General features: G+C 38.1%; 7 protein-coding genes and 1 pseudogene across 10 annotated transcripts; 7 read left to right on the forward strand and 1 right to left on the reverse strand.

The window, feature by feature from the left end:
• The first annotated feature begins 1,397 nt into the window (after window positions 1–1,397).
• Window positions 1,398–2,322, forward strand: LOC104784438 (glutathione S-transferase T3-like). Its single transcript, XM_087509611.1, has 2 exons — window positions 1,398–2,067; window positions 2,209–2,322. The coding sequence occupies exons 1-2, from the start codon at window positions 1,447–1,449 to the stop codon at window positions 2,320–2,322; spliced, it is 735 nt and encodes a 244-aa protein (XP_087365737.1). The 5' UTR covers window positions 1,398–1,446.
• A 224-nt stretch (window positions 2,323–2,546) lies between these two features.
• On the forward strand, window positions 2,547–3,183 carry LOC147946410 (uncharacterized). Its single transcript, XM_087509603.1, has 2 exons — window positions 2,547–2,766; window positions 2,859–3,183. The coding sequence occupies exons 1-2, from the start codon at window positions 2,555–2,557 to the stop codon at window positions 3,181–3,183; spliced, it is 537 nt and encodes a 178-aa protein (XP_087365729.1). The 5' UTR covers window positions 2,547–2,554.
• A 2,158-nt stretch (window positions 3,184–5,341) lies between these two features.
• LOC109124672 (protein ABIL1) lies at window positions 5,342–8,121 on the forward strand. Of its 2 annotated transcripts, none has more exons than XM_010508317.3 (9): window positions 5,342–5,930; window positions 6,419–6,501; window positions 6,588–6,738; window positions 6,823–6,922; window positions 7,002–7,094; window positions 7,186–7,270; window positions 7,348–7,400; window positions 7,504–7,610; window positions 7,761–8,121. In XM_010508317.3, exons 1-9 carry the CDS (start codon window positions 5,838–5,840, stop codon window positions 7,914–7,916), a joined length of 921 nt encoding a protein of 306 aa, XP_010506619.1. In that variant the 5' UTR covers window positions 5,342–5,837; the 3' UTR covers window positions 7,917–8,121. The 2 variants fall into 2 exon arrangements, with proteins under 2 accessions (XP_010506619.1, XP_010506621.1); XM_010508319.3 differs by having other exon boundaries at window positions 5,523–5,930; window positions 7,222–7,270.
• Window positions 8,122–8,508: 387 nt separating this feature from the next.
• Window positions 8,509–10,184, forward strand: LOC104784440 (protein ABIL1-like; annotated as a pseudogene).
• A 77-nt stretch (window positions 10,185–10,261) lies between these two features.
• On the reverse strand, window positions 10,262–12,071 carry LOC104784441 (uncharacterized). Of its 2 annotated transcripts, XM_087512094.1 has the most exons (9): window positions 11,861–12,071; window positions 11,710–11,769; window positions 11,486–11,591; window positions 11,270–11,312; window positions 11,117–11,189; window positions 10,933–11,020; window positions 10,749–10,805; window positions 10,578–10,656; window positions 10,262–10,477 (listed from the first exon to the last, which is right to left on the reverse strand). In XM_087512094.1, the coding sequence occupies exons 1-9, from the start codon at window positions 11,929–11,931 to the stop codon at window positions 10,464–10,466; spliced, it is 591 nt and encodes a 196-aa protein (XP_087368220.1). In that variant the 5' UTR covers window positions 11,932–12,071; the 3' UTR covers window positions 10,262–10,463. The 2 variants fall into 2 exon arrangements, with proteins under 2 accessions (XP_087368220.1, XP_087368221.1); XM_087512095.1 differs by lacking the exon at window positions 10,262–10,477 and having other exon boundaries at window positions 10,611–10,805; window positions 11,861–11,996.
• Window positions 12,072–12,210: 139 nt separating this feature from the next.
• On the forward strand, window positions 12,211–16,305 carry LOC104783198 (BAG family molecular chaperone regulator 6). Its single transcript, XM_087512093.1, has 3 exons — window positions 12,211–12,522; window positions 12,796–14,795; window positions 14,926–16,305. The coding sequence occupies exons 2-3, from the start codon at window positions 12,831–12,833 to the stop codon at window positions 16,177–16,179; spliced, it is 3,219 nt and encodes a 1,072-aa protein (XP_087368219.1). The 5' UTR covers window positions 12,211–12,522; window positions 12,796–12,830; the 3' UTR covers window positions 16,180–16,305.
• Window positions 16,306–17,814: 1,509 nt separating this feature from the next.
• On the forward strand, window positions 17,815–20,142 carry LOC104783199 (uncharacterized). The gene is made up of 3 exons (XM_010508321.3): window positions 17,815–18,396; window positions 18,666–18,791; window positions 18,918–20,142. The coding sequence occupies exons 1-3, from the start codon at window positions 18,094–18,096 to the stop codon at window positions 19,956–19,958; spliced, it is 1,470 nt and encodes a 489-aa protein (XP_010506623.2). The 5' UTR covers window positions 17,815–18,093; the 3' UTR covers window positions 19,959–20,142.
• A 1,873-nt stretch (window positions 20,143–22,015) lies between these two features.
• LOC104783200 (BTB/POZ domain-containing protein At2g46260) lies at window positions 22,016–24,833 on the forward strand. Of its 2 annotated transcripts, none has more exons than XM_010508322.3 (6): window positions 22,016–22,584; window positions 22,690–22,827; window positions 22,912–23,030; window positions 23,154–23,217; window positions 23,443–23,722; window positions 23,809–24,833. In XM_010508322.3, exons 1-6 carry the CDS (start codon window positions 22,326–22,328, stop codon window positions 24,638–24,640), a joined length of 1,692 nt encoding a protein of 563 aa, XP_010506624.1. In that variant the 5' UTR covers window positions 22,016–22,325; the 3' UTR covers window positions 24,641–24,833. The 2 variants fall into 2 exon arrangements, with proteins under 2 accessions (XP_010506624.1, XP_010506625.1); XM_010508323.3 differs by having other exon boundaries at window positions 22,057–22,584; window positions 22,702–22,827.
• The last annotated feature ends 226 nt before the right edge of the window (window positions 24,834–25,059 follow it).

The following is a 25,059-nucleotide window of genomic DNA, read 5'->3' on the forward strand; positions in this document are numbered from 1 at the left end:
TTTATTTGTAGGATGAAAGGAAAAAAAACTCGACCGATCAATTCATTTTTTCTTTCGCACTCTCTCTCTTTACTCTCTCTGTATCGCGACGGCGATTAATCAAAAACTTTGGATCGTCTCCATCAAAGTGAAGATTTGCAACGCGAAGGCCTCACTTAGTGTATCATCTTCCAAGATATCCAATTGTAAGAGGTATGTGTTGTAAATTGAAGAACGAATTTGATGGAATCTCGATTTAGGGTTTTATGATTTTTTTTTTATTTAGGGTAAAGGGAAATTGTCTGGGGGATTCGATAGAATAGGGAAATTGTTTGTGGGATTCGATAGGTTAGGGCAATTATATGTGGGATTCGATAGATTTGAGAAATTTTTTGTGGGATTCGATTTAGGGTTTATGTTCCTTTCACGATTTTAGGGTTTCGGGAATTTGTTTGGTTAGTTTACTATGTGTTTTTAGATATATGATCTCTCTGATTTTTGTTTCGATTTAGGGTATTGGATTATTTTTTTGGTATCGATGGTTGAGTGTGTCAATTTTTTTGTTATAATTAGGTTTTTGGTTTATGTTTATGGGTTTAGCTAGTTGATTGTCCGAGTTTATGGCTTTGTCTGTTAAGATTGTTGTCAGTTTGTATTGATTATGTGGATTCTTTTATGCTAAATCGAGTATAACCTTGCAATTGTTTGTTTTTCATGAGTTTCCTCAGCGTCACCTGGAGAAAGCCACACATAACGGGAGGCAGTAGCAACAATCATCGAGTAAGAGGTAAATAATCGATTCATTTAGCTACAGACATGTCCATATATTGTTGTTTGGTGGACTCGGTTTTGTAATTGCTGTGGTTGTCTTTGTAGTGGTCGTTGTTGTTGTCTCTGTAGTGGTTTTTTTAGTGGTTTCTGTAGTGGTGTTTGTAGTGGTCTTTGTTGTGGTCTTTGTTGTGGTATCATAAATTGATTTGATAAACAAGTTAATATGATTGGTAAACAGCTTGCTAGTATAAAGGATAGTGTAGTTGATGATTGAAGTCTGATAAAAGGGAGCGAATATTAGTGGTGAACAGCTTGCTAGTATAATGCTTTGGTTTTTTATAAGTTGTCATAAATTGTGATTAGACTTAGGTAGTTGGTGGATAGGTCATTATGATTGTTAAGTTATTACTTGAGAACGATGTGCTCTTTTAAACACCAACCAGCCTTCAATTTTTCTCCATCATCTTCTATGTATCTTCTGTATCTTTCATCTTCCAAGTCGTTTTCTTTGAGAACGACTTATGTTCCTCATCTTAAACTTCTATTTCTCTATGCTACACTCTTTTCCTCATCTTCTTAAACTCTTTTCCTCTTTGGTACACTTTTTTTCTCATCTTCTTAAACTCTTTTCCTCTTTGGTACACTCTTTTCCTCTTTCGTACACTCTTTTTCTCATCATCTTAAACTCGTCTTCCTATGACTTCTTACAATACATTCTGTCAGTCGTCTTCTAGTTATTTAGAGCTTCTCAACAGTCAAGGAGAAGCTCTTAACCAAGACGGTGCTTATGAAATACCTACTTGGAGCTCTCAACAATCCCATGATGAACCTCTTTCTCAAGAGACACCTGTCAAGAAGGATAGGAAGAAATGGAATCCGGCTGACGATGAAATACTAATAAGTGCGTGGCTGAACACTTCAAAGGACCCGATCATTGCAAATCAACAAAAGGGAGTAAGCTTTTGGCAAAGGGTTCAAAAATACTACGCAGAGTCTCCTCATGCGATAGCCAATGGTGAACAGGGTGTGAACATCAACTGTAAGCAGAGATGGTTCAAGATCAATGAGTCCACAAACAAGTTCTGCGGGGCTTATGCAGCTGCAGAGAGATCCAACAATAGTGGACACTCTGAGAACGATGTGCTGAAGGTGGCTCACGACATCTACTTCTCTGACTATAAGACGAAGTTTACAATGGAGCATTGCTGGTGTTTGTTAAGGTTTGAGCAGAAATTCCTTAACCAAAACGCGATTAACACCCCCTCACCTTCAGTCAGAACAAAGAGGAAACCAGTTGGTGCAGCTGATCAATCTGAGGCAACCCACACTGAACAAGACTCTGAGATAAGGCCTCAAGGTATCAAGACTGCAAAGGCTGACAGGAAGAACTCTCAGGGAAAGGCTCTTGCTGAGTACACGAGCATGTGGGAAGTCAAGAGGGTGGATATGGCTGAAAAGGAGAAGCTACAGAAGCTTGGCATACTAGACACACTTCTTGCCAAACCGGAGCCACTTAGTGCAGCTGATCAACTTATAAAGGATAAGATAGTGGCACAGTATTTTGCAAATTGATGTATTGACTTAAGAAGCAACTTTGTATTTCCTAATTTAGTAGATTAAGTTTGAATTTCTGTTTCAGTGTTAAATTTTGTGTTCTCTTTGTTATCTATAAACGTATGTGTTCTCTTTGTTATCTATAAATGTATGTGTTCTCTTTGTTATCTATAAATTATGTGTTCTTTTTGTTAAATGTAAATTATGTGTTCTTTTTGTTAAATGTATGTGTTTCCAGGTTTAGTATCCGATGGGCCATGACTACAGCTACTCTCAGCCTGATTCCTTAGAGGAGTATGTTATATATTCGCATGACACTGAGCAGAGGGAAATAGAGGCTGAGAGTAACTTACTCGATACTCAGGCGACTCAATACCCTCCCCAACCTGAGGTTGAGTTCGGATTCCCCAAGGTATCCTACTGTGGTGGTGAGCCTATTCTATCCTCAAGCGAGAACAGAAGGTAAGTGGTTTAACATTGCCATATTATTAAGTGATTTCCAATGTTTTAACCTGTGGTTGTATTGATTTGCGATGTTTTATATGTTCATGGAGGTTCTTCACATGTTGGAATGTTGATGATGGAGAGATGCATATTCACAAGTGGTGGGATGCAGCAGTCATGGAGGAGATGAGAGAACTGAGCAGACAATGTGAACTGCTGACGGAGAAGGTAGATAGCATTGCATTCGACAGTGACTACGACTCACACATCCGCAATGAAACCGAGCAGAAAATAGCCCAGTTAGAGAAAATAGTGTTTGATCTAGGGAAGAGCAGAAATAAGTTTAGTAATTGTTTTGAAATGATGGTTTTCTCAACAGTTTTTGTTGTTGCTTTACTGGTAATTGTGGTGATGTCTAAATACAACTGGTTCTGAACTTGTATCCCTACTTGTTTGTACGCTTGTATGCCTATCATTACCCGTGACTATTTTCTGAACGTATAATCTTGTATGCCAGGTTTTTTTGTATAGTCATTCATCAATACTCACAAGCAAAATAGTCATTTGTTTAGATGTGTCACATGCTAGTAAATTAAACAATCACGGGTATCACATATATTCTCATTTCATTTACTCTATATATTCTTCCTTTCTACATGATGCAAAACCATATCTTTGCACGAGTTTACTCTTTTTCTATACTCTTTCTCTATACTCAAACTAAGATCTTTTCACTTTTTCCTTGAAAAAATGTCATCTTCATCAAACCATTACCACTACCAAAGAGATGGTGTCGATGATTTTGATGGTTATTTTGATGCTTATTTTGATAATTTTCTAGAAAATTCTACTATCATTCAAGAACCAGTCGAGCCAAAGAAACGGATTTTTATTGAGAGAAACCGGGAAGAAGGCCATAATAATCTTTGGAATGATTATTTCAGTGATACTCCAACATACCCGGACTATTTATTTCGTCGCCGGTTTCGCATGCACAGGCCATTGTTCATGCGTATTATGCAACATCTCTCTACTGAAGTCGAGTATTTCCATCAATCCCAGGATGCAACCGGACGGGCTAGTCTATCACCTATACAAAAATGTACTGCAGCAATTCGTCAATTGGCATATGGTACTGCGTCCGACACAGTTGACGAGTATGTACGAATTGGTGCTTCAACAACTCGAAAATGTTTGCACGAGTTTACCGCTGCAATAATCAACTTGTTTGGCGATGAATATCTAAGACGTCCCAGACCAGACGACCTAGAAAGACTACTCTATGAAAATGAAAAACGTGGATTTCCCGGGATGGTTGGGAGCATTGACTGTATGCATTGGGGGTGGAAGAATTGTCCAACAGCTTGGAAAGGGATGTATTCACGATCAACCGGAAAACCTACAATCGTGTTGGAGGCGGTAGCTTCCTATGACCTCTGGATATGGCATGCTTTTTTTGGAGCTCCAGGTACTATGAATGATCTTAATATTCTGGATCGATCAAATGTTTTTGATGACGTTCATAACGGTAAAGCTCCGGAGGTCAACTTCTTTGTCAATGGAAGGGAGTACAATTTGGGGTACTATCTCACGGATGGTATTTATCCAAAATGGGCCACTTTAATACAATCTATACGGCTTCCACAAGGTATGAAAAATTCTCTATTCTCTAAAAAACAAGAAGCTGTGCGGAAAGATGTTGAGCGTGCCTTTGGAGTCCTGCAAGCTAGATTCGCCATTGTTAAAAATCCATCTCCTTTATGGGATAAATACAAAATAGCAAATATTATGAGAGCATGCATAATACTCCATAATATGATTGTCGAGGATGAACGAGAGACATACAGTTTCCGAAACATTGTTTCTGAATTTCAACACGGAGAAGATGTGGATCAAACATATACCGTCGGTGCCGCCAGTTTGGGTTCAAATATGAGCAGTACGATTACTCGTCGAACAAATATGCGGGATAAACAAGTCCATGACCAGTTAAAAAAAGATTTGATTGAACATATTTGAACTAACTTTGGACATCTTACAGATAATGAAGATTAATAAAAAAAATTCTATGCAGAAGAAAAAAGTTTGTTTTTATTTTTGATGTTTGTATGGTTTAGGTTTTTTACTTTTAATAGTTTATTGTATATTCTGTTTTTTTTTCAAGTTTTTGTAACTTTGTAATTTTCTTATGTTTTTAATGTCAATGTTATATTTTTAATTATAATTAAAACTTTAATATGTTTTTACTTATTCATTTAACTAACTAATTTTTTTAAATTAAAATATTATTATTTTTTCAGGGGACCAATTTTGAGGGACACCAATGCTCATACCAAACTTAAGAAATTCTGAAAATAAAATTATTATATTTGAGGGACCAAAATTTGTCCCTCACCAATGCCCATGCTCTAAGAATCTCAGCACAAAACATTTATTAAATATCAACAACCCCAATTAAAGCAGCAAATACAAGACATGTGAATTTCTTACCTGTCTGTCTAGTAGAGTATTATTTTTAATGTATACTCGACAAATATATTTATTTTTATTCAACTATGCTGTATTAATTGTTGTTATTCGAAACCAATCCAGTGTTTTTAAAATTAATTAATTAGCTTTCAAATGAAACGGAAACTACAAACTAGAGTTTTTTTTCTTTTCTTTTTAAAGTCATAATAATTAATATGAATATTTTTATTTTAAAAAAACACAGTGCGTCTTTCCCGAAGTCGTTTTCTACAGTAGTAAATTACTACTACTTTTTTTTGTTTTTTAAATTAACTCTGAAAGCAAAAGAAAAATGGCAATTTGAGTCCTTGGAAATTTGGAATCGCTTCTACTTCACTCACCGTCTTTCCTATTCTCTTCTCTCTTCTCTCTCTCTCTCTTTCTCTTTCTTTCTCTGTCAAGTTAGCTTAGCCATCTCACCATAAAGCTAAACCTTACATCACCAATCAAATCCCCAACAAACATTGTTACAGTAAATCCCAAATTCACAAAGCCGTAGTTTCTACACAAATTATTCATTCCCTGTGATTGTGATCCCACAAGTTTTAAGAAACAGAGGAAGGAAAAAAAAAAAAAACTAAATGGAAACGGAGATATCGGGAACGGATAATTCGGCAATGACCTTCGACGAGGTCTCCATGGAACGCAGCAAGAGCTTCGTTAAGGCATTGCAGGTTCCTTCTTCCTCCTTCTCTCTGTATTTTTTTTTTTTGGAGTAATTAGATTCTCCAATAAATTAAACAGCTACGATGTACGATCACAATAACTTGGTTTGGTTGAGCCCAGATCCATGATATCGTTCTAGAATATACACGTTTTTGGAGTCCTTGGTTATAAAAAAAAAAAAACTAAAGTCTTTGTTGTTGGCTGTAAATTTGTTTTGATTAATAATGGGACCAATTTAGTTAATGATTGTCGGTTAGTGTATCAATGTTTCTTCAAGATTTGCATCTGGGGTCAGTATTAGTTCTTGGGTTTATTAAGACAAATACCTTGACTTATGATTTCTTTTTTTTTTTTTATATAGCTTTTGTGATCCAGAGTTTGTTTTACCTGGAGACGACGACTAGACATAGAAACTTCTGATTTGTTTGGATGCTTTTTTTTTTTTTTTTTGGCTTTCACTGTTATTTAATTTTACTCTTTACCTTTTATGTAATAGGAGCTCAAGAACTTGAGGCCTCAGCTTTACTCAGCTGCTGATTACTGTGAAAAATCTTACCTTCATAGCGAGCAGAAGCAAATGTAACCATCTTTAATTCTACTATTTGTATAGATTTGTCTGATTTTGTTCTTCATATTTTCTCATTTCATTACCTCCTTTTTGTTAGGGTATTGGACAATTTGAAGGACTACACAGTCAAGGCTTTAATTAATGCTGTTGATCACCTTGGAACTGTTGCTTCCAAGCTTACTGATCTATTTGATCAGCAAAATTCAGACATTTCAACTATGGTGTTGAGAGCTTCTTGTGTTAGCCAGGTAGGCTAGCAACACACTTCTTTATTGATCTTATATTTATCTTTTGTAAACATTCTCTCCCTTAAGGTTTTTTTGTATCATCAGCAACTGCTTACATGCCGGACATATATCGACAAAGAAGGTCTTAGACAGCAACAGCTATTAGCAGTTATCCCATTGCATCACAAGCATTACATTCTACCCAGTAAGTGTTTCTCTTGGCTGTTGTCAAGAAGATTCTGTTAATTGGTATTGAATTCTGTTTTCTATGGATTTTGTTATAGATTCTGTTAACAAGCGGGTACACTTTAGTCCTCTCAGACGAACTGACACAAGACAGAATCATTACCAAGCTATATCCCGTCTTCAACCTTCAGGTGCCATGTCCTCCCCTTTGAGCTTATTAGTTCATTATATAAGTAGTCAAATATCAAACAATTTTAGTAATGCTTGGTTTCACTCACTTAGATGCCCCTGCATCAAAATCACTCTCCTGGCATTTAGGCTCAGAGACCAAGTCTACCCTAAAAGGAACATCCACAGTTGCGCCAAGGTGATTTCACAAAAGCCTTACTACTGTTTCTCGCGTTCTTGATAACTAGACACAACTAATACTTATTTATTGTGCAGCTCCAAAGATTCAAAAGCTTTCACAAAGACATCTGGAGTTTTTCATCTATTAGGTACGAGAAACAGGGAGTTGAAGAAGGATCAAGCATAGCATTTCTTCAATTATAACTCATGATGATCCAGTGAGATTGATGATATACATTGAAACTCATGCAGGTGATGAAGAAAACAATACAAACAAGAAGCCTTTGGCTGGTTCTCAGGTCTCAGGTGTTCCTGCAGTATCCACCGTCACAAAGCAGGCATACGGTGTTGCCCATAAGGTAAATCTTAAGAGTTTACAATTATACATAGAACAAATGTTGCATGTATCAAGTAGTTAATTGGCTTAATTCGGCAACAGATTAAATTAAAGAGCTGTATTAAATGAGAACGTCTACGGTTTTGATAAGACAAGTTTGTGGTTTCTTCAGGATTTGGAGGTTCCCAAACTTGTGGCAGCACACAAGTCACTTGACAACAACCAACGACGAGAGATCATTCAAGCTCCTGTCCGGACAAAGAGTGTTCTTTCCGCGTTCTTCGTCAAACAGAAAACACCAAAGCTCAAAGCTGGTTATGTCTCGTGAAAACACCAACTCTTTGTACTGAGACGGAAACTTCAATCTTATTATATCACGTGTCTTTTATCTTGATAACATGTTGATTTTCATGTAATCTTAATCACCAGTTTCACCACATCAACGTACCAAGTCCAGCAATTGGTCTGTCGTTAACAATAACTGTGTAATCAATTTAAGCATAATAAAGATTTCTATCGAGTAAGTTAGTTAATCAACCTTGTATCCGAGGTTCAAAAACCACTGGATCAAGATATCCACCTCAAAATTTTGAAAAGGTTCAGAAATCTGAGACTGCCAGCGTGGAGGTACTCCTTTTTAAATGGTTGAACTTGAACCCCGAACTAGGAGTTTATTTAGACGGTTTAGGTTTCATAAGAATCGAGTTACTACTTACTAGTAATGTGATCGGTATAATAACAATTGAAACTCTTCTAATAAGTACCACTTATCAGTATATTGGTTGGAACCACTTATGTGTTTGCTTCAGAAATTTTCTAAACTGAAAACTCTTGCGATCCACACCACGGTAAGTGCCATCATCCCTTAAACTAGTTTTGATGAATTTTAATAAATGTATATTAAAAAAGGAAATACTGTAATGGTGTATCAGGGGTGTCCCCCATGTTCCTGGAACCAGCCGAGTACTATTCCCCAATGCTTATCGTCTCATCTAGAGATTGTTCAGTGGTTATACTATGAAGAAAAAGAAGATGAGAAACAACTGATGAAATACATTCTCGCTAACTCAAAATGTTTAAAGACAGTGGAGATGTCCTTCTTAGAAACATGCGATCTCAAAGAGTGTCAAATGGAGCTAGAAGCTATGCCTAGGATTTCAGCATCAGCTCGGCTTGTTTATTGTACCCCTAAAGCCGGTTGGACTTATTAGCGGGCTACTTCATCTTCGAGTTCAGTTTTTAGATTATTGGGTGAAAAAACTATCTAAAAAACTATATAATTTTGTTCTTCATATTTTCTTTATTACATTACCTTGTTGTTTAAGGTATTGAACAATTTGAAGGCTCTAGTTAATGCTGTTGATCACCTTGAAACTGTTTTTTTTATTTTATTATCTTTTTTTTTTTTTTTTTTTTTTTGTATCTTCTTATCATCAGCAACGGCTTACATGCCGGACATATATCGACAAAGAAGGTCTTAGACAGCAAGCAGCTATTAGCAGTTATTCCATTGCATCAAAGTAAGAGTTTTTCTTGCCTGTTGTCAAGAAGATTCTGTTAATCGCTATTGAATTCTGAATCCTTTTTTTACTCTGGATTTTTTTGATTCTGTTAACAAGCGGGTACACTTTAGTCCTCTCAGACGAACTGACACAAGACAGAATCATTACCAAGATATATCCCGTCTCTTCAACCTTCAGGTGCCATGTCCTCCTCTCTGAGCTTTATTAGTTTATATAAGCTGTCAACTATCAAACAATTTTAGTAATGCTTGGTTTCACTCACTTAGATGCCCCTGCATCGAAATCACTCTCCTAGCATTTAGGCTCAGAGACCAAAGCTACCCTACTGTTGCACCAAGGTGAGCCCACAAAGGCCTTACTACTGTTTCTCGCGTTCTTGATAACTAGACAAAACTAATACATATTTATTGCGCAGCTCCAAAGATTCAAAAGCTTTCACAAAGACATCTGGAGTTTTCCATCTAATAGGTACGAGAAACAGGGAGTTGAAGAAGAATCAAGCATAGCATTTCTTCAGTTATTACTCATGATGCAGTGAGATTGATGATATACATTGAAACTCATGCAGGTGATGAAGACAACATTATAAACAAGAAGCCTTTGGCTGGTTCTCAGGTCTCAGGTGTTACTGCAGTATCCACTGTCACAAAGCAGGCATACGTGTTGCCCATAAGGTAAATCTTAAGAGTTTACAATTATACATAGAACAAATGGGAATGTCCCATGAATCGAGTAGTTAATTGGCTTAATTCGGCTATTAAAGAGTTGTATTCTATTAAATGAGATACGTCTACGGTTTTGATAAGACAAGTTTGTGGTTTCCTCAGGATTTGGAGGTTCCCAAACTTCTGGCAGCACACAAGTCACTTGACAACAACCAACGACTAGAGATCATTCAAGCTCCTGTCCGGACAAAGAGTGTTCTTTCCGCGTTCTTCGTCAAACAGAAAACACCAAAGCTCAAAGCTGGTTACGTCTCGTGAAAACACCAACTCTTTGTACTGAGAAGGAAACTTTAATCTCAACGTTTTTTAATCTTAGTAACATGTTAATTTTCATGTAATTATCTTACTCACCAGTTGACCACATCAATGTACGAAATCCAGCAAGACATGATTATGATCTGTCGTTAACAAAACTGTGTAATCGATTTAAGCATAATAAAGATTTCTATTAAGTTAATCAAGCTTGTATCAAATTAACAACAGATAAGCCAACACTGAGAACAAAAATGGCTTAAGATCTCTTAACACAATACTGCGTTTCCAAATCTTTGGACTCATAGCTGAAATCAATACTACTAACTCACGCTTCAGAGCTTCCTGGAATCCATAAACGTCTCTATTCAATTATCACTGTCTTGGAGCTGCACCAAAAAAAACAGCCAAAGGTTACAAATTCTATAATTCACATAGGCTAATACCAAAGTACAGGAGATTCAGATGTCCCAGGCGGAATCAACATACCTCCACCAAGTGTAGCTTCAGGTAACTTCTCTATTGAGTACTTGCGTTGTGTCACATACATGATCGGCACACCAGGAATCTGCAAACGAACAAAAATTGAAGTTAATAATATATCCGAAGAGTTCAGCCATGGACATAAACAAAAGCACTGATACAATAGACTATCTTTACCTTTCGAATCCTTCGCTTTAAATCTCTATCACATGTAGCCACTATGAAGCACTTATGCTGTACGTTGTAAGAAAAGAATATCACACAAACATACAAAAAATAGAAAGAACAATGAGACTAGAACATCGCACATCCTTACAGAGTCTTATATACAAAGTTCAACAAGCCAGGAACGAAGCATTACCTGAGTAACTCTGTCAACGAGACAGTCATCAGCATATGTCCCTTTGTGTACACAAGGTAATCTTTCAAAGCGAGGATCTTTCGCAATCCTACCAAATATTACAGTAACCAATAAGTAATCCACGAAAATAAATCCATGGTGGTGAAATACTACTGAAACTAGGCACTTCTTTAGGAAGTGTTACCTTAGAGCTACACGATACTTCTGACCTAACTTCTCTAACTCAGCCATGACGCAGTCCGTGATACAAGGAGTGCCTTTAAACCAGAAACGATTGAAGGTTAACAAAAGAGACAAAATTGCATACCTATAAACAAACAAAGTATAAGTAACTCACAGTTTGCGTACAGACAGTCTCTCATTCCCTTCTCAAGATCGATCTATAGATACACCAGAGCAACACAAAAAAAGGATACCAAAAGAACCTTAGTGAGAATCCAATCAGGTCAATGCAGAGACAATAACTCTGTAAAGATGGTTATTTTTTTTTTTATAATAAAGAATCTGTTCATAGCTCTGTGGTAGAGAAATGCAATAGAAGATGTACACCGACCTTATTCTGGATAGAGAAGTTGATGAAGTTAGTATCCACCAAAACCCGGTAAGGAGGAACCAAAGTAGCGTTGTAAGAAAAGAATAGCCCAGCAGGAACACTCGGACTGATCCAAAATCAAAGCCAAAATCAAATTTTGAAGGAACCCCAATAAATTACAACTTGGCAACGAAAGAAAGCAAAAAAAAAAAAAAAAAAAAAAAAAGAGGTAAGGGTAAGCTTACACGTTTCTCGGAAGCTCCGTGAGGTCTTTCTTGTTTGGATTCAAAACCTCTTCCTTGTAACTGAAGAAAGAAAACAAAACATCATTAATAAATTCTTAAACTTAAAAGAAAAAGGGATAAAATTTGAAGGAAGAAGAAATCGTTTACTCACTGCTTCAAAGCTTTGTGTGTAATCAGCTTCTTCATGACAGCAAACTTTTGAGCTTTCTTTGCCCTTCCCATATTTGAATCAAAAGAGTAACAAAAAAACCCTAGAACGAAGCAGAGAGAACAGGAAGCTGAATAGGGTGATGCGAGGTCGAGTCGGCGGAGGCGGAGCGGGTTACGAATTGTTTTCAGAAAGAAGGTCTCAGAGAACGGAGGCCTGCAGTGAAGACGAACACAATTTTACATATTTAACCCTCAACATACGACCCAAATATAAGCCCGATCAAAATGGGCCTAATTAAAGTGGCCATTAATGTGGCCCACTAAACTAAGTAATGTAGTTCAGAAACATATCTAACTTATAATATCACACTCTCGAAACGAAGAGAAAATTCCAGAATTTTCAAAGTAGTGGGTTATGCGAGAATGATCTGGAGAGCAGAAGAAATATTTCTTCCCTCCAAATGTTCTTCTTCTTTCTATAAATCCAGAAATGTCTTTAGATTTTTCATTATCCATAGAAGAAAAAAATAAAGTTACTGCAACCGAAAAAAAAAAAAAGAAATCTTCAATTTTGGTTTGGGGAGAGAGCGAGAGCTTTGAGAGATTGAGTCATCATCAGAATTTGGGAACCTAATTGGTGGATATTTTGATCCTTGTTAATCTGTAAGATTCTTCGCTTTTCCTTATTGATTCTTAGTTTAAGAATTGGCTATGAGAATCCATATTTATGTCACTGTTCTTATAATTCCGAAATTTTTTGATATATAGAATGCTGAGCTAGTGTTAGTAGATTTGAGCGAATTTGGTGTTTAGGTCATGTTGTGATTTGATTCCACGGGTTGCTGATAGTATATGTGTTTTGGGAATGCAGATTGAATCAGAAAACTTTTTGTCTTTCGTCTTCTAATAAATTTGTCGGTTGGGTATTTGCTGCAGTTGTACCGGAATTGGTTTGCTGGAGTTGATCGGAAATGATGCCTGTGTACATGGACTCATCACAACCATGTCAAATGAGACCACAAGGATACTATTGTCAAGGGTTTGGGAATAGCTCTCAGCAGGATGCTCCACCGCCTTGTCATGGAAGCTGCGTTCACGGCAACTTTCCTGCATACAATGCTTACTGGCCTCCTTGTTATCCCCCACAAGTACCGTATCATCAATGCTGCATGAACCATTCCGGGTTCCATCCTCATCACGGGGCTTACACTCCTCCTTGTTACCTTCATCCACCATTTCCAGTTGTTTATCAGCAAGCGTGGTATGATCCTGACAAGGATGTGGCTGGGAAGCCAGCTGATTATCACTGTGGGAAATGTTCTCCCCAGATGTGTAATCCGAAGAATGGCAGAGGTGTTGTGATCGAAGAGCATGAGCCCGAGATTGAAAAAGGAGACCAAGGAGAAGCCGTACTTCCTGTTCGCTCAACCAACTGCCCTTACCCAATTATATGGATTCCTCATGAGTATGCTAGGAATCAAGAGCATGGAAACTCTCTTGGGTCAAGGAATCATGACCAGCCTCCTGCTGAGGTTAAAGCTCCTGAGAATATGACGATACAGAAAAAAATCCCTAAGTCTTGGAATGGTTGTTTTCCATTTGACGAGAGCGCCATGAAGTCCTTGGTACAGAATCAAGACAGGAAAAAGGTGCAGCAGAATAGGAAACCCGTCGAACTCCCATTCGATATCAGCAAGTTGAGATCCTTATTGCAGGGTCAAGATATGAAGGAAGCGCAGATCCAGAAGAACGAGGAAGAGTCGGGACAGCTTCAGTATCCTACTTCTTGGATTCCATCTCGTGGGAAACTGGATGACGTTGATGCTTCTGAGAGTAGTAATGAAGACATGAAAAATATGCAGAATGGGAAAACTGTGAAGTGCCCATTTGATATGAGCAAGTTGAATTCCTTATTTCAGGGTCAAGATGTGAAGGAAGGGCAGACCCAGAAGAACAAGGAAGAACCTGGACAGCTTCCTTATCCTAGATTTTGGATACCATCTTATGGGAAATGGGAAGATGTTGAAGCTTCTGAGAGTAAGGAGAGTGGTAATAAAGGGCTTAACTTTGAGTCTTGCCCCTTTGATCACCGTGGAAGTGCAGGTCAGACAAACCAAAAAGAAGGCGAAGAAGGGAACTTTGAGAGCAATGTTCTCTCAGATGCGGAGGAGAAGAGTTCTGTAAGAAATATCCCAGTGCAGAACCATCTACAGGAACCAAGAAATATCCCCGTGAAACTATCAGAAAGCCATCTACCAAAACCAACAGAGCCGACCAAAACGATTGCGAAGAATGAGCCAGTTAAGAACACAGAAAAAAAGCAGTCGTCGTCGTCCCCAAAAGCATCCAGGTTGCCTCCGGTTTGTCTGCGCGTTGACCCGTTGCCGAAGAAAAGAAATGGTGGTTCCAAATCACTAAGTCCTCCTAAACAGAAGGAAGAATCTATAACGTCAGAGGAGACTAAGGACATGTCCTCACTGCGCTCGAAGAAGGCTGAATCAAGGACTGTTCCTGAAGCTTGTAATGTGAAATGTGAAGAGGCAAACAAAGAATTGAAGATGCCTGAGGGAAGCGTACATGCAGTAGGAACAGAAGAAGAAATAGTTGAGAGCAATCCTAATTTGCAAGAAAGATCAAACTGTGAGATTGTTAAACCTTGTGAAACTAAGGAGAATAGAGAACAGCCTCCAAAGAAGACCTTCACACAAGAAGAGGCTGCTAGAATTATCCAAACTTGGTACCGCGGATATGATGTGAGAAGATGGAAGCCAATTAAGAAATTGAAGGAGATAGCCACTATTCGCGAGCAGATGGGTGATGTTAAACATCGTATTCAGGCGCTTGAAGTTTCTACTGATCAGCACATTGAAGAGAAGGAGATTGTAGTTCTAGGAGAAATGGTGATGAACCTTCTATTAAAAGTGGATGCTGTCCAGGTAATACATGAAAGACTAATAATCTTCTGTTGGGTTAGGGATTTCATTGGCTGGACGAAATAGTTCTCAAGAATGTACTGTTGTGTAAAATTGTTGCTGACATTTTTGTCATACGTATGTTATCCTGCAGGGCTTGCATCCCAGAATAAGAGACTACAGAAAATCTTTGGCCCGAGAGCTCTCTGGCATTCAAGAGAAGCTTGACTCTGTGAAAAATAGCAGCACCATTGTGAAGAAAGAGGTTGTAAACGAACAATTGTTAATTAACTCTCAGCCTTGTGACTCTTCAATGAACTTGGAGCACTCCCAGCTCGCAGAGGAGAACAAAATGGTATCCGACTCAAATACAGAGAAGGTTCATGTTCTGTCTCCCGATGATCATTCTATGAGGGTCTTGTATAGAACAGATGAGCAACCAAAGGATGAAGCAGAAGAGGGATCTGGATTGTTTGAAACCTTGGCAACGGATCCTAAGCAAACTACTGAAAATGAGACGGCTGCTTCCTCGACTCCCATCCCAGAGAAAATGGGAGAGGGTGAGATAGTTCTACCAGTTAATCCATTGTTAGCTGATGGAAATCGAATGACACTTATCAATATCGAGGAAAACAAACCCGTGGTGGAGAGTTTAGAAGAGCCACTAAAAGAATTGCCACAAGTGGTAGAAGAAACTCTTGGAACAAGCTCTACACAGGACCCAGATATTGCTAGCGAAGCCTCTGAAGCCGAGGCCAACGAAACGGAGAAAGAAGACAGAAAGGAAGATAATGATACGGTATTGCCTCCAGAGAAAGATGTCGAACTCTCAGAGCTACCTGTTGGAGTGATTGACGATGAAACGCAGCTTCTTTCACAAGATTCATCATCATATACACATGAAACGCAAGTGACTGCAGTGGAACCTGAAAGAGCGAGCCATGAGGAGAATGACGTTTACCACTTGCCGGATAACTCCAAAGGCATAGGCCAAGAGACTTCTGAGCCACAAGATGAAATACAACAGTCTCCTAAGACAGAAGTCATTGTGAGAGAAGAGTCTCCAGAGACAGTTGTTGTGGGAGAAGAGTCTCCCGAGACGGGAGTCGTTGTAAAAGACCAGCCTCAGCCTCTAGAGACAGGAGTCGCTAAGGAACAGCCTCCGGAAACAGAAGCCGCTGAACATGAGATATCAGAAGAAACCAAAAGGCTGATGGAGGAGAACAAGCGATTCAAGGAAACGATGGAGACGTTGGTTAAGGCAGGCAGAGAACAACTTGAAGTCATATCGAAATTAACCGGTCGGGTCAAAAGCCTTGAGAAGAAACTGTCACGTAAAAAGAGGACACAGGTTCGACGTCGTGCAACCAAACCAATGTCCGCAAGTTCGATCGATGCCGTACTGTAACATCCAGAAACCTTGATTTTTTTTTTTTTTTTTGTCAAACCAGAAACCTTGATAGTATGTCTCAATTTCTCATGTTGTATCCATCTCCATCCGAGAAAGTAAAGGAAACGTGAAAAATTGCCTGACGAGAGTCGATCTCTATCTTCTACTGAATTTTTTTTGTTTCTTAAGGCCCGTTATATTTTAGGCCTATATAGTAATGGGCCCATTACGCATTTCAGATGTTCATATTGTTAATTTATCTATATCTTTCGCCATTACTGTTAATTTATTTTCTTACAACGAAATTACATGTCAAAATTTGAGTTAGGTTCAAAAGATTAAGTGAGTTTTTAAAATGCTCTACGTGAGGTTCACCATCTACACTATACACACATGATTATGAATTATGAGTAATGAGAATGGGTTTTAAATTTTATACCAAAGTTGGACCACAAACTAGAAATTTAATTTTTTTGCTTTTTCAAATATGTACAAGGAGAAAGACAATGAGTACGTGTGGTTCGTGCGGACATAGTCATGCTTTTCATGCCATAACTCACTCTTCGTTTTCTTCTTTCTCATCGTCACGTTAGGTTGTCTATTAGCCGCCAAATATTCATCTCTTGTGGTCCCGTTTTCACGTCCCAACGCCATTTACACTAATCTCCATAATCTCTCTGATGTTTTCTTATGTGCTTTTTTCTCATTACAACAACAACTAATGTTCCTCCCAACATGTGCAGTGCTAGAGAAATATATATGAAGTAATGATCTAATCTCATTCTCACCCAATCTATGGTTGAATAAAAAGTGAGTGGTGTCAGTGTTGGTCATAATAAGCCTTGCAGTAGTTGTAGACTAGCATTGAATGGACCAGGAATCTTTCAAGCATGGTTGTTGCTGATACGAATGATTCATATTTAATTCTTTTAATTAACTCCTCATTTAACCTCATAATGACTCTATTAGCCTACTCTCAATCCCCAAATTTACTAGGATAAGTAAACTAATTCACCCACTTGCACATAGTATCCATCAACAATTAATATCCTTATGCTATTAGAAATTCATTTCATCTTTAACTAATCTAGGCTTTGCTTTGGATATGTTCGGAATTTCTAAAACGCATCAAACACTCGTTTGTATTCACACATTCAAAAATCGTTTTTGTGCCCGTTCCAGTAATCGAACCACTGAGATTGCATAAACTTACTATCATTTGTGTTCACTTATATAGTATCTAATTGACCACTCTCATTGCGGCCAACGGAACTTTTTTACCGCAGTACCTTAACTATTGAGATCCAATAGACAAGTTGGAAAACATCAATCGGATAAAAAGGAAACTTGTAAAAGGTGAAAAAGAGATGTTCACATATTTATATAGTAATTCACACGCATCCTCTGTCTCTCTGACTCTGAAGTGTATCTGAGTGAGAGAGATATATTTCCCCTTGCAGTAAATAAAAATCTATGGCTTTGTTGGGAAGAAGAAAAAGTCAGAGTGAACTCGTATTCTTTGTCGGGGCAGAGTGTGTTGTAATAGGCTTTGGATATTGTGTTACGTGTAATATTACTATATTTTACGATATCAAAAGGAAGAAAAGTACATTATATAATTAGTATGAATTACAATCATGCTAAGTACTAATCACGTTTTTGAGGTTTTGGTATAAATGATAAAGAAAGATGGACAATTTTAAGGATAAAGCCATAGATAGAGAGTGTGATCTGAGAATATTTAAGGAAAAGAAGATAGAAACAGAGAGAGACGACTCGAAGAGAGTTGAGACACAACTGTAGACTCAAGTCACACAAAGAGACAACAAAAACACCACTACTACAGCCTCAGAAGAAGAAGAAGAAGAAAAGACAATCTTCTACAGTTGAAAAGGGTCTGAGAGAAAGAGAAACAGAGCCAAAGTAAGAGAGATGGAGAGAGAATGCGAACAAGGAGAAATGGAGCCAAAGCTTAGACGAAGTTTTACGGGCTTTACTAGTAGGAGAGCTGGTCCCTCTACTCCTCCACCCACGTGGCGCCTCGAGTTTTCCCCGCCGCCGCCGCGAGTCGGCGAGACCAAGGAGTTTTTGGCGAATCCGGAGGTTTCTGTCAGGAAACTGTGCGCCGATTTGTGGGAAACTGAACAATTCAGGCAAAGAATTGGGTTGAGACGGTGTCGACGACGGGATTCAGATGTGGAATCACCTTCCGGTAGACCACTTCACGATCATCAGGTGAACAATTCGGGTTTATGTAGGGTTTTAGTCTGGTCTTCTTGTGTGTTTAGATCGTAAAGTTGTGATCTTTATGGTGAGTCTTGAGTATATCTAACTGCTAAATTCTCATTCCTCTCAAAGTTTTGTTCTTTATGAGGAAAAATTTATCGAACTATGCCAAATTTCACCGGACAAATCTCATGGTCCTTAAGTTGTTTTCCCTTGGCTTGAAACGTTATGTGTGGAAGAAAGGAACCTTTTTTATATACTGAGTTTTGAATTTGCAGCCACCGAGCAGAGGTAGTCTGAGGAGGCAAATTGTAGCAACTGATGATCATAGACTGGTCCGTAGAAATGGCCATCTGTTGCAACCAACCTCTCCTGCAAGTTTCAGCAGCAGCAGTTCATTGGAGGTGAAAAAAATCAATGCTTTTGCTCTTTTCTTCACTCTAAATGTAATTGAGGAAATGACTTTTTGCAATCTTCTTGTGTTGTTGAGCTGGATTTGTGTGTCTTCGTGGCTTTAATGTATTTTGTAGGTTGTGGTGCCTAAACCAGCGTTTAGTCAGACAGGTTCTTCAGTGGTTAAGTCTGCGAGCTATGGTTTGGGTTCGTCTACAAAGCTTCTCAAAGTGCTAAACCGGATATGGAGTCTCGAGGAACAGAATACTGCTAATATGTTTTTGGTTAGAGCTCTAAAGATGGAGTTGGATGAATGTAGAGCCGAGATCAAAGAGGTACAACAACGAGAAAAGCAAAGCGATAGGCGAGGGAGGAAGGAAAAGGAAGAAGAAGAAGAAGAGGTCAAAGATGTGTTTCGGTCGATGAAGAAGGACTTAGATGATGAGAGAAAATTCAGAAAGCAGTCAGAGACTTTGCATCGGAAGCTAACACGAGAGCTTTGTGAAGCGAAGCATTGTTTATCAAAGGCATTGAAAGATCTTGAAAAAGAGAGACAGGAACGTGTTCTTGTGGAAAATCTCTGCGATGAGTTTGCAAAAGCAGTTAAAGATTATGAAGATAAGGTGAGAAGGATTGGGAACAAGTCACCGGTGAGTGATAAAGTAATCGTGCAGATTGCAGAAGTGTGGAATGACCAGAGATTACAAATGAAGCTAGAAGAAGATGATAAATACGTTGAAACATATATGCGACCTAAGGAGAAGAGTAGATCACATTCAAGTAAAGGAAGTGGCTTGAGAGCAAAACCAGATGATTCGGTTTCGATGCATCAAAGGGTTTGCTTAAAGGAACTCGAAGAAGGGCTAGAGAAGCGAACAAGAAGAGATAACAAATTGCAGCTTAAGAAGAGTTCAAGCCGACTTCTTAATCTGTCTCTGTCTTCGGAAGGAGATAAGATTCATCCAGAGAGTAGTCCAAGTAACGTTGATGATCATGAGAGTCGTCGAGCAAAGTCTAGAAATTTCTCGAAGATTTTTCAGAGGAATGTGAATGCGGCAGTGAGAGAAGATAATCATCGCACTCTCAAGGATAAGCTGATGGAAGCTCGTGTAGAGAGTCGACGTTTACGTTCTTCTTTGAAACCAGAGTTGAGTCCGAGTGATCCGGTTCAAGCATGAGCCAGTTACAGTAGATAGTTGTCTCATGTTGGAGTAATTATTTTTAGTTGCGGTCAATGTTTGTTAATTGTTTACATTTAGATCTTTATCTCTCTCTCTCTACTCCCTCTGGTTAACCGTTAACTATAGTATAAATTTGTATATTTTTTATCATGCAATAAAAATCTAAACAATTAGATAGCAACGAACACAATGCCGGTCAACTATTTTTGTCATTTGTAATTGGAAATATAAATCTAACGTAAATAGACACAACCAATTAGTTCAAAGTTGTTTTTAGTCATCTAAAAATCGAAGAGAAGTCAAAGATATGTCGGTAATAGCCTTTTGAGTTTTGACCAAACTCTTCCTGCCTTTATGAGATTCTCTTCGATTTGTGTTCTTCAAAACCTTCAACTACAAAAGTACGGGTTAACTATTTGTAATTGTTATTACGAGAATTACAACTAATGATGTATTTAATTTTATTTTTTAGTTATCAAATAACGTTACAACCCTAACCGTATCCCCTCTCTTAAAACAGAATCTAGTCAACAAGATTATGTTCAATCTCTCTAATTAATGACAATAGGATTTGCTGCCAATTTTTCTTCTATACTTTTCCATTTTTTTAATAAACACTTGTTCCATAATCTTCCAAATGATCGTAGACTAGGGTTTATGCTTTTTCATCTATAAAACCACTTTATACAATATGTTCCCTTCACATTGTCATCTCAAACCATCACCAATACATATTCTTTGTAGGAAGTAGGAACTCTTACGATATTTTTTTGGTTCGTTGTATAGTAAAATTAAAGATGTCAAAACTTTTTTTGAAACACTTGTTTAATTGTTTGTTTTTTCAAGTGTAAGAAAAGGAGCTCTCTTCGTCCAAAACGAAGAGGACAAGATTTAAGGAACTAAAAAGCAGAATCTAAGTGTTCATGGATTCCTCAAAGAGAGTGCGAAGGTTAACAACAGCCTGAAGAAAACGCCCTTTCAGAGGATTGCATGAGCTCTTAGATTTTTCTCGTTTTCTCTACATATATATATATATATATCCTTCTCTTCTCTTCGTTTGGATTGAAGGGAGCTCCTTTTCTTCTTCTCTTTAAGTAGCCTCTCTGTTCGTCGTATTCGTATTATTATACAGAATATATAGCTTTCTATTTACATAATTTAATTACCAAAGATATATTTGGACTTTGAGATTTTTTTTTTTGGTTTGCAAATTAATATGGAATATCAAAATATTTTTTCTTTTCTTTCTATGAAAGTTGGATCAGTGCTTGAAAAATGTTTCTGGCTTTTTATTCTTCCTGTTTTGGGTCTCGAACATTGTTTTTTTTCCTTCCCTAATGATTTTTGGTTTCTTTTCAGTTTGATATGTTTATCTACAGGTGTTTGTGGTTGATGCTCATCGAACTATCGAAGCGACACATTTATCAAAATATGATACTATGAATGGTGTTTATTATATAGTTGTATCGATGGGATCACGTAGTAATCATAACTGACAATGTATAAATGTATCTTGTTTACAATACATCAATAATTCTACGTAATTTGATCGTAAGAAAATAATAGCTGGTTTGATTGTAGTTGTTACATTAAATAGTATCAAATTATCTATCTACCCAGTCACAATATATATATAACGTATAGTCCAATATTTATCATATGATAGATATTTTATTTAGATACATCGCCAAGCTTCACCCGGTCAAACTCTAATTAACAAAGTCTTTTAAAACGCTCAACTAATGAATTAACGACATAAGGCATTGCCGTTTGTTGAACGAGAGTTATCTTCTTTACCAAATTTGACGCTTTCCAACGAATCACAAATCCCAAATTTGCATAAATCTCCCCAAAAATACTAATAAACTGATTTCTAAAAGCTATTTTAAATCGAACCAACAAATCTGTTGTAAGTCAAAATTAAAATCGTACCGATGCGAATTAGGCATAATACCGGGAAAGAACCAAAATGTTTTATTACAAATCAAAAGACTGAACCGGATAACTAAATTTGTAACTAACCGATATAAAAAAAAAAAAAAAAATTGAAAGGAACCTCTTTTGTCTTTAATTAGGCATTTCATTAAATTTATCCGTCACCGACCTGTAACCATAACCGTTCAACGTCGACCAGCTCTTCTCTTGTCCTTTCTTTTCTGGACTTGCAACAAAAAAAAAGAGAGAGAGAGAGACTTTTTAAGGGTTTCTTAGTTATTTCGTTCCTAAAAAAAAAAAAAAAAAATCAAATCCTTTTCGAATTCGACCCTTTCTTTTTATTTTGATATTTTGTTTTTGCTTTTCCTGATTCTTCTACTCGGTTCTCGCCGGAGAGAAGACGGAGAAGAGGGTTTTTCGAAAAGGAGGATGATGAGAGGTTCCAATAACACCGATCTATTCGACCCTAAGACCGAAATGGATTCCAATTTCTCTCGCCATGGCTCGTCTTCCGAAGGTGATTTTGGTTTCGCTTTCAATGACAGTAACTTCTCCGACCGTTTGCTCCGGATCGAGATCTTGGGTGGTCCTTCCGATTGTAGGTCTGATGTTGAAGGCTGTACCAGTATTGCCGATTGGGCTCGTCATCGTAAGCGGAGAAGAGAAGATAACAAGAAAGACAATGGTGGTACGTTTTTTTTTTTTTTTAGAATGATTTGATCGGTTGAAATGCTTCTGCTTCGGTTTAGGGCTTTTGGAATTTTGGTTGATGTTTAAGAATTCGCATTTCCAGTTGCGGTTTCAGACATTGTGGCATGTGCGGAAGAGCAGATTTTAACCGATAACAACCAACCTGATATGGATGATTGTCCTGGTGGTGGTGATAACCTTGACGATGAAGGTGAGGCAATGGTGGAAGAGGCCCTATCAGGTACGAGTGATTGGGTTACGATTTTTGTCATGTTTTTATAATATTCAAAATAGCTTTGTTTATGAATATGGTTTTTGTATGTAGGTGATGAGGATGCATCTAGTGAGCCAAACTGGGGTATTGACTGTTCTACTGTTGTTACAGTTAAAGAATTGCATATTAGTTCTCCTATCTTGGCTGCTAAAAGCCCTTTTTTCTATAAGGTATTATTCTTAACGTTTCATTTTCTTCTTCTATTATCCAATTGTTTTGCTCTGTTTTGTTTTTTTCTTGCTCGTAATGCTATCCTTTTGCTTCTTTTTTTTCTTTTTACCCTGTTGTTGTAGCTGTTTTCTAATGGAATGAGGGAATCAGAACAAAGACATGTTACTCTTAGAATTAGTGCACAAGGTATGACAATTCAAGTCAGGCTTTTGGTTCATTTCTGCTATTTGTCAGTCTCGTCCTATTGGCTTCAATTCTCTACTAACTCTCTGTTGGCCTCTTATTGTTTTGGGATTCTTTATTCCTTTTGTATTAACTCAGTTGCTGGCTTTGATTAGTATATATGATATTTTTGTATCCATGAAGCGTTATTAGCTTATTTCTTATGCTATGCTTTTATGTGTATGGCAGAGGAAGGTGCTTTGATGGAGCTTTTGAACTTTATGTATAGCAGCTCTCTAAGTGTCACAACAGCACCTGCTTTATTAGACGTGCTTATGGCTGCTGACAAGTTTGAGGTTGCTTCCTGCATGAGGTATTGTAGTAGACTACTGCGCAATATGCCCATGACTCCTGATTCCGCTCTGCTCTATCTCGAGCTCCCCTCTAGTGTTTTAATGGCTGAAGCAGTCCAACCTCTAACCGATGCAGCAAAGCAGTTCCTTGCCTCCCGTTACAAGGATATTACCAAGTATGACTCTCCAGTGGTTTTGAAATGCATTTAGTCGAGTAGTATATATAATTCTTGTATTCATGTGTTACCACCATCTTGTACAGGTTTCATGATGAGGTTATGGGCTTACCATTGGCTGGAATCGAGGCAATACTATCGAGCGATGATCTCCAAATTGCTTCTGAAGATGCTGTTTATGATTTTGTCTTAAAATGGGCAAGGGGACAGTATAGCTCATTGGAAGATCGTAGGGAGATTCTGGGTTCACGCCTTGCGCTCTACATCCGCTTCCCATACATGACGTGTCGAAAGCTGAAAAAGGTACTCACGTGCAGCGATTTTGAGCATGAAGTAGCATCAAAGCAAGTATTGGAAGCGCTCTTCTTCAAAGCAGAAGCCCCACACAGGCAACGCATCCTAGCAGGTGAAGGATCGGACACCATGAACCGCCGTTTCATAGAGAGGGCATACAAATACAGACCCGTAAAAGTGGTGGAGTTTGAGCTTCCTCGCCCGCAGTGTGTAGTGTATCTGGACTTGAAGCGAGAGGAATGCGCAGGGTTATTCCCTTCGGGAAGAGTCTATTCACAGGCCTTCCACTTGGGAGGTCAAGGGTTCTTCCTGTCTGCGCACTGTAACATGGACCAGCAAAGCTCGTTCCACTGCTTTGGGCTATTCCTCGGGATGCAAGAGAAAGGAGCTGTGAGTTTTGGTGTGGACTACGAATTTGCGGCTAGAGAGAAAAAAGCAGGAGATGAATTTACAAGCAAATACAAAGGAAACTACACATTCACAGGGGGGAAAGCGGTTGGTTACAGGAACCTCTTTGGGATTCCGTGGACATCGTTCATGGCAGAGGACAGTCCGCATTTCATCAATGGCATTCTCCATCTCAGAGCTGAGCTCACCATTAAACGTTCCACAGACCTTCACTGACTGTTCCCTCTCTCTCTCTCTCTCTCGCTTTCTATCATTCTCCCATATATAAGTTGTAATATCTCGTTATGTAGCAGGCTCTAACCACGAGTGTCTTTCTATATAATAATATGCTTAAGGATCAGTAAAAGTAAGGTTTATAGAGTACCTCACTCTCACTCTGTAAATTCGATTTGAATTTTTCACTTTTCTATTTACTCTTGTTGACGACTACATATGTTTTAAAAAAAAGTAGTCCAAGATAAAATTGGGCTTAGCTATTGCCTATTGAGTTTAGACTTCTAATATGGGCTCTGGACCGACTACTACGTTCACGATGTCGTAAAGCTAAAGCTAAAGCTAATTAAATTGTTCGTAGAATGAACAACATAGAGAGAGGCTTTTAAGTTGATAATTCAAAGTTCAAACATTGCGGCTTG

The sequence above is a fragment of the Camelina sativa genome, chromosome 4 (genome assembly GCF_030686135.1).
Source record: "Camelina sativa cultivar CO46 ecotype springtype chromosome 4, ASM3068613v1".
NCBI classification, from domain to species: Eukaryota; Viridiplantae; Streptophyta; class Magnoliopsida; order Brassicales; family Brassicaceae; genus Camelina; species Camelina sativa.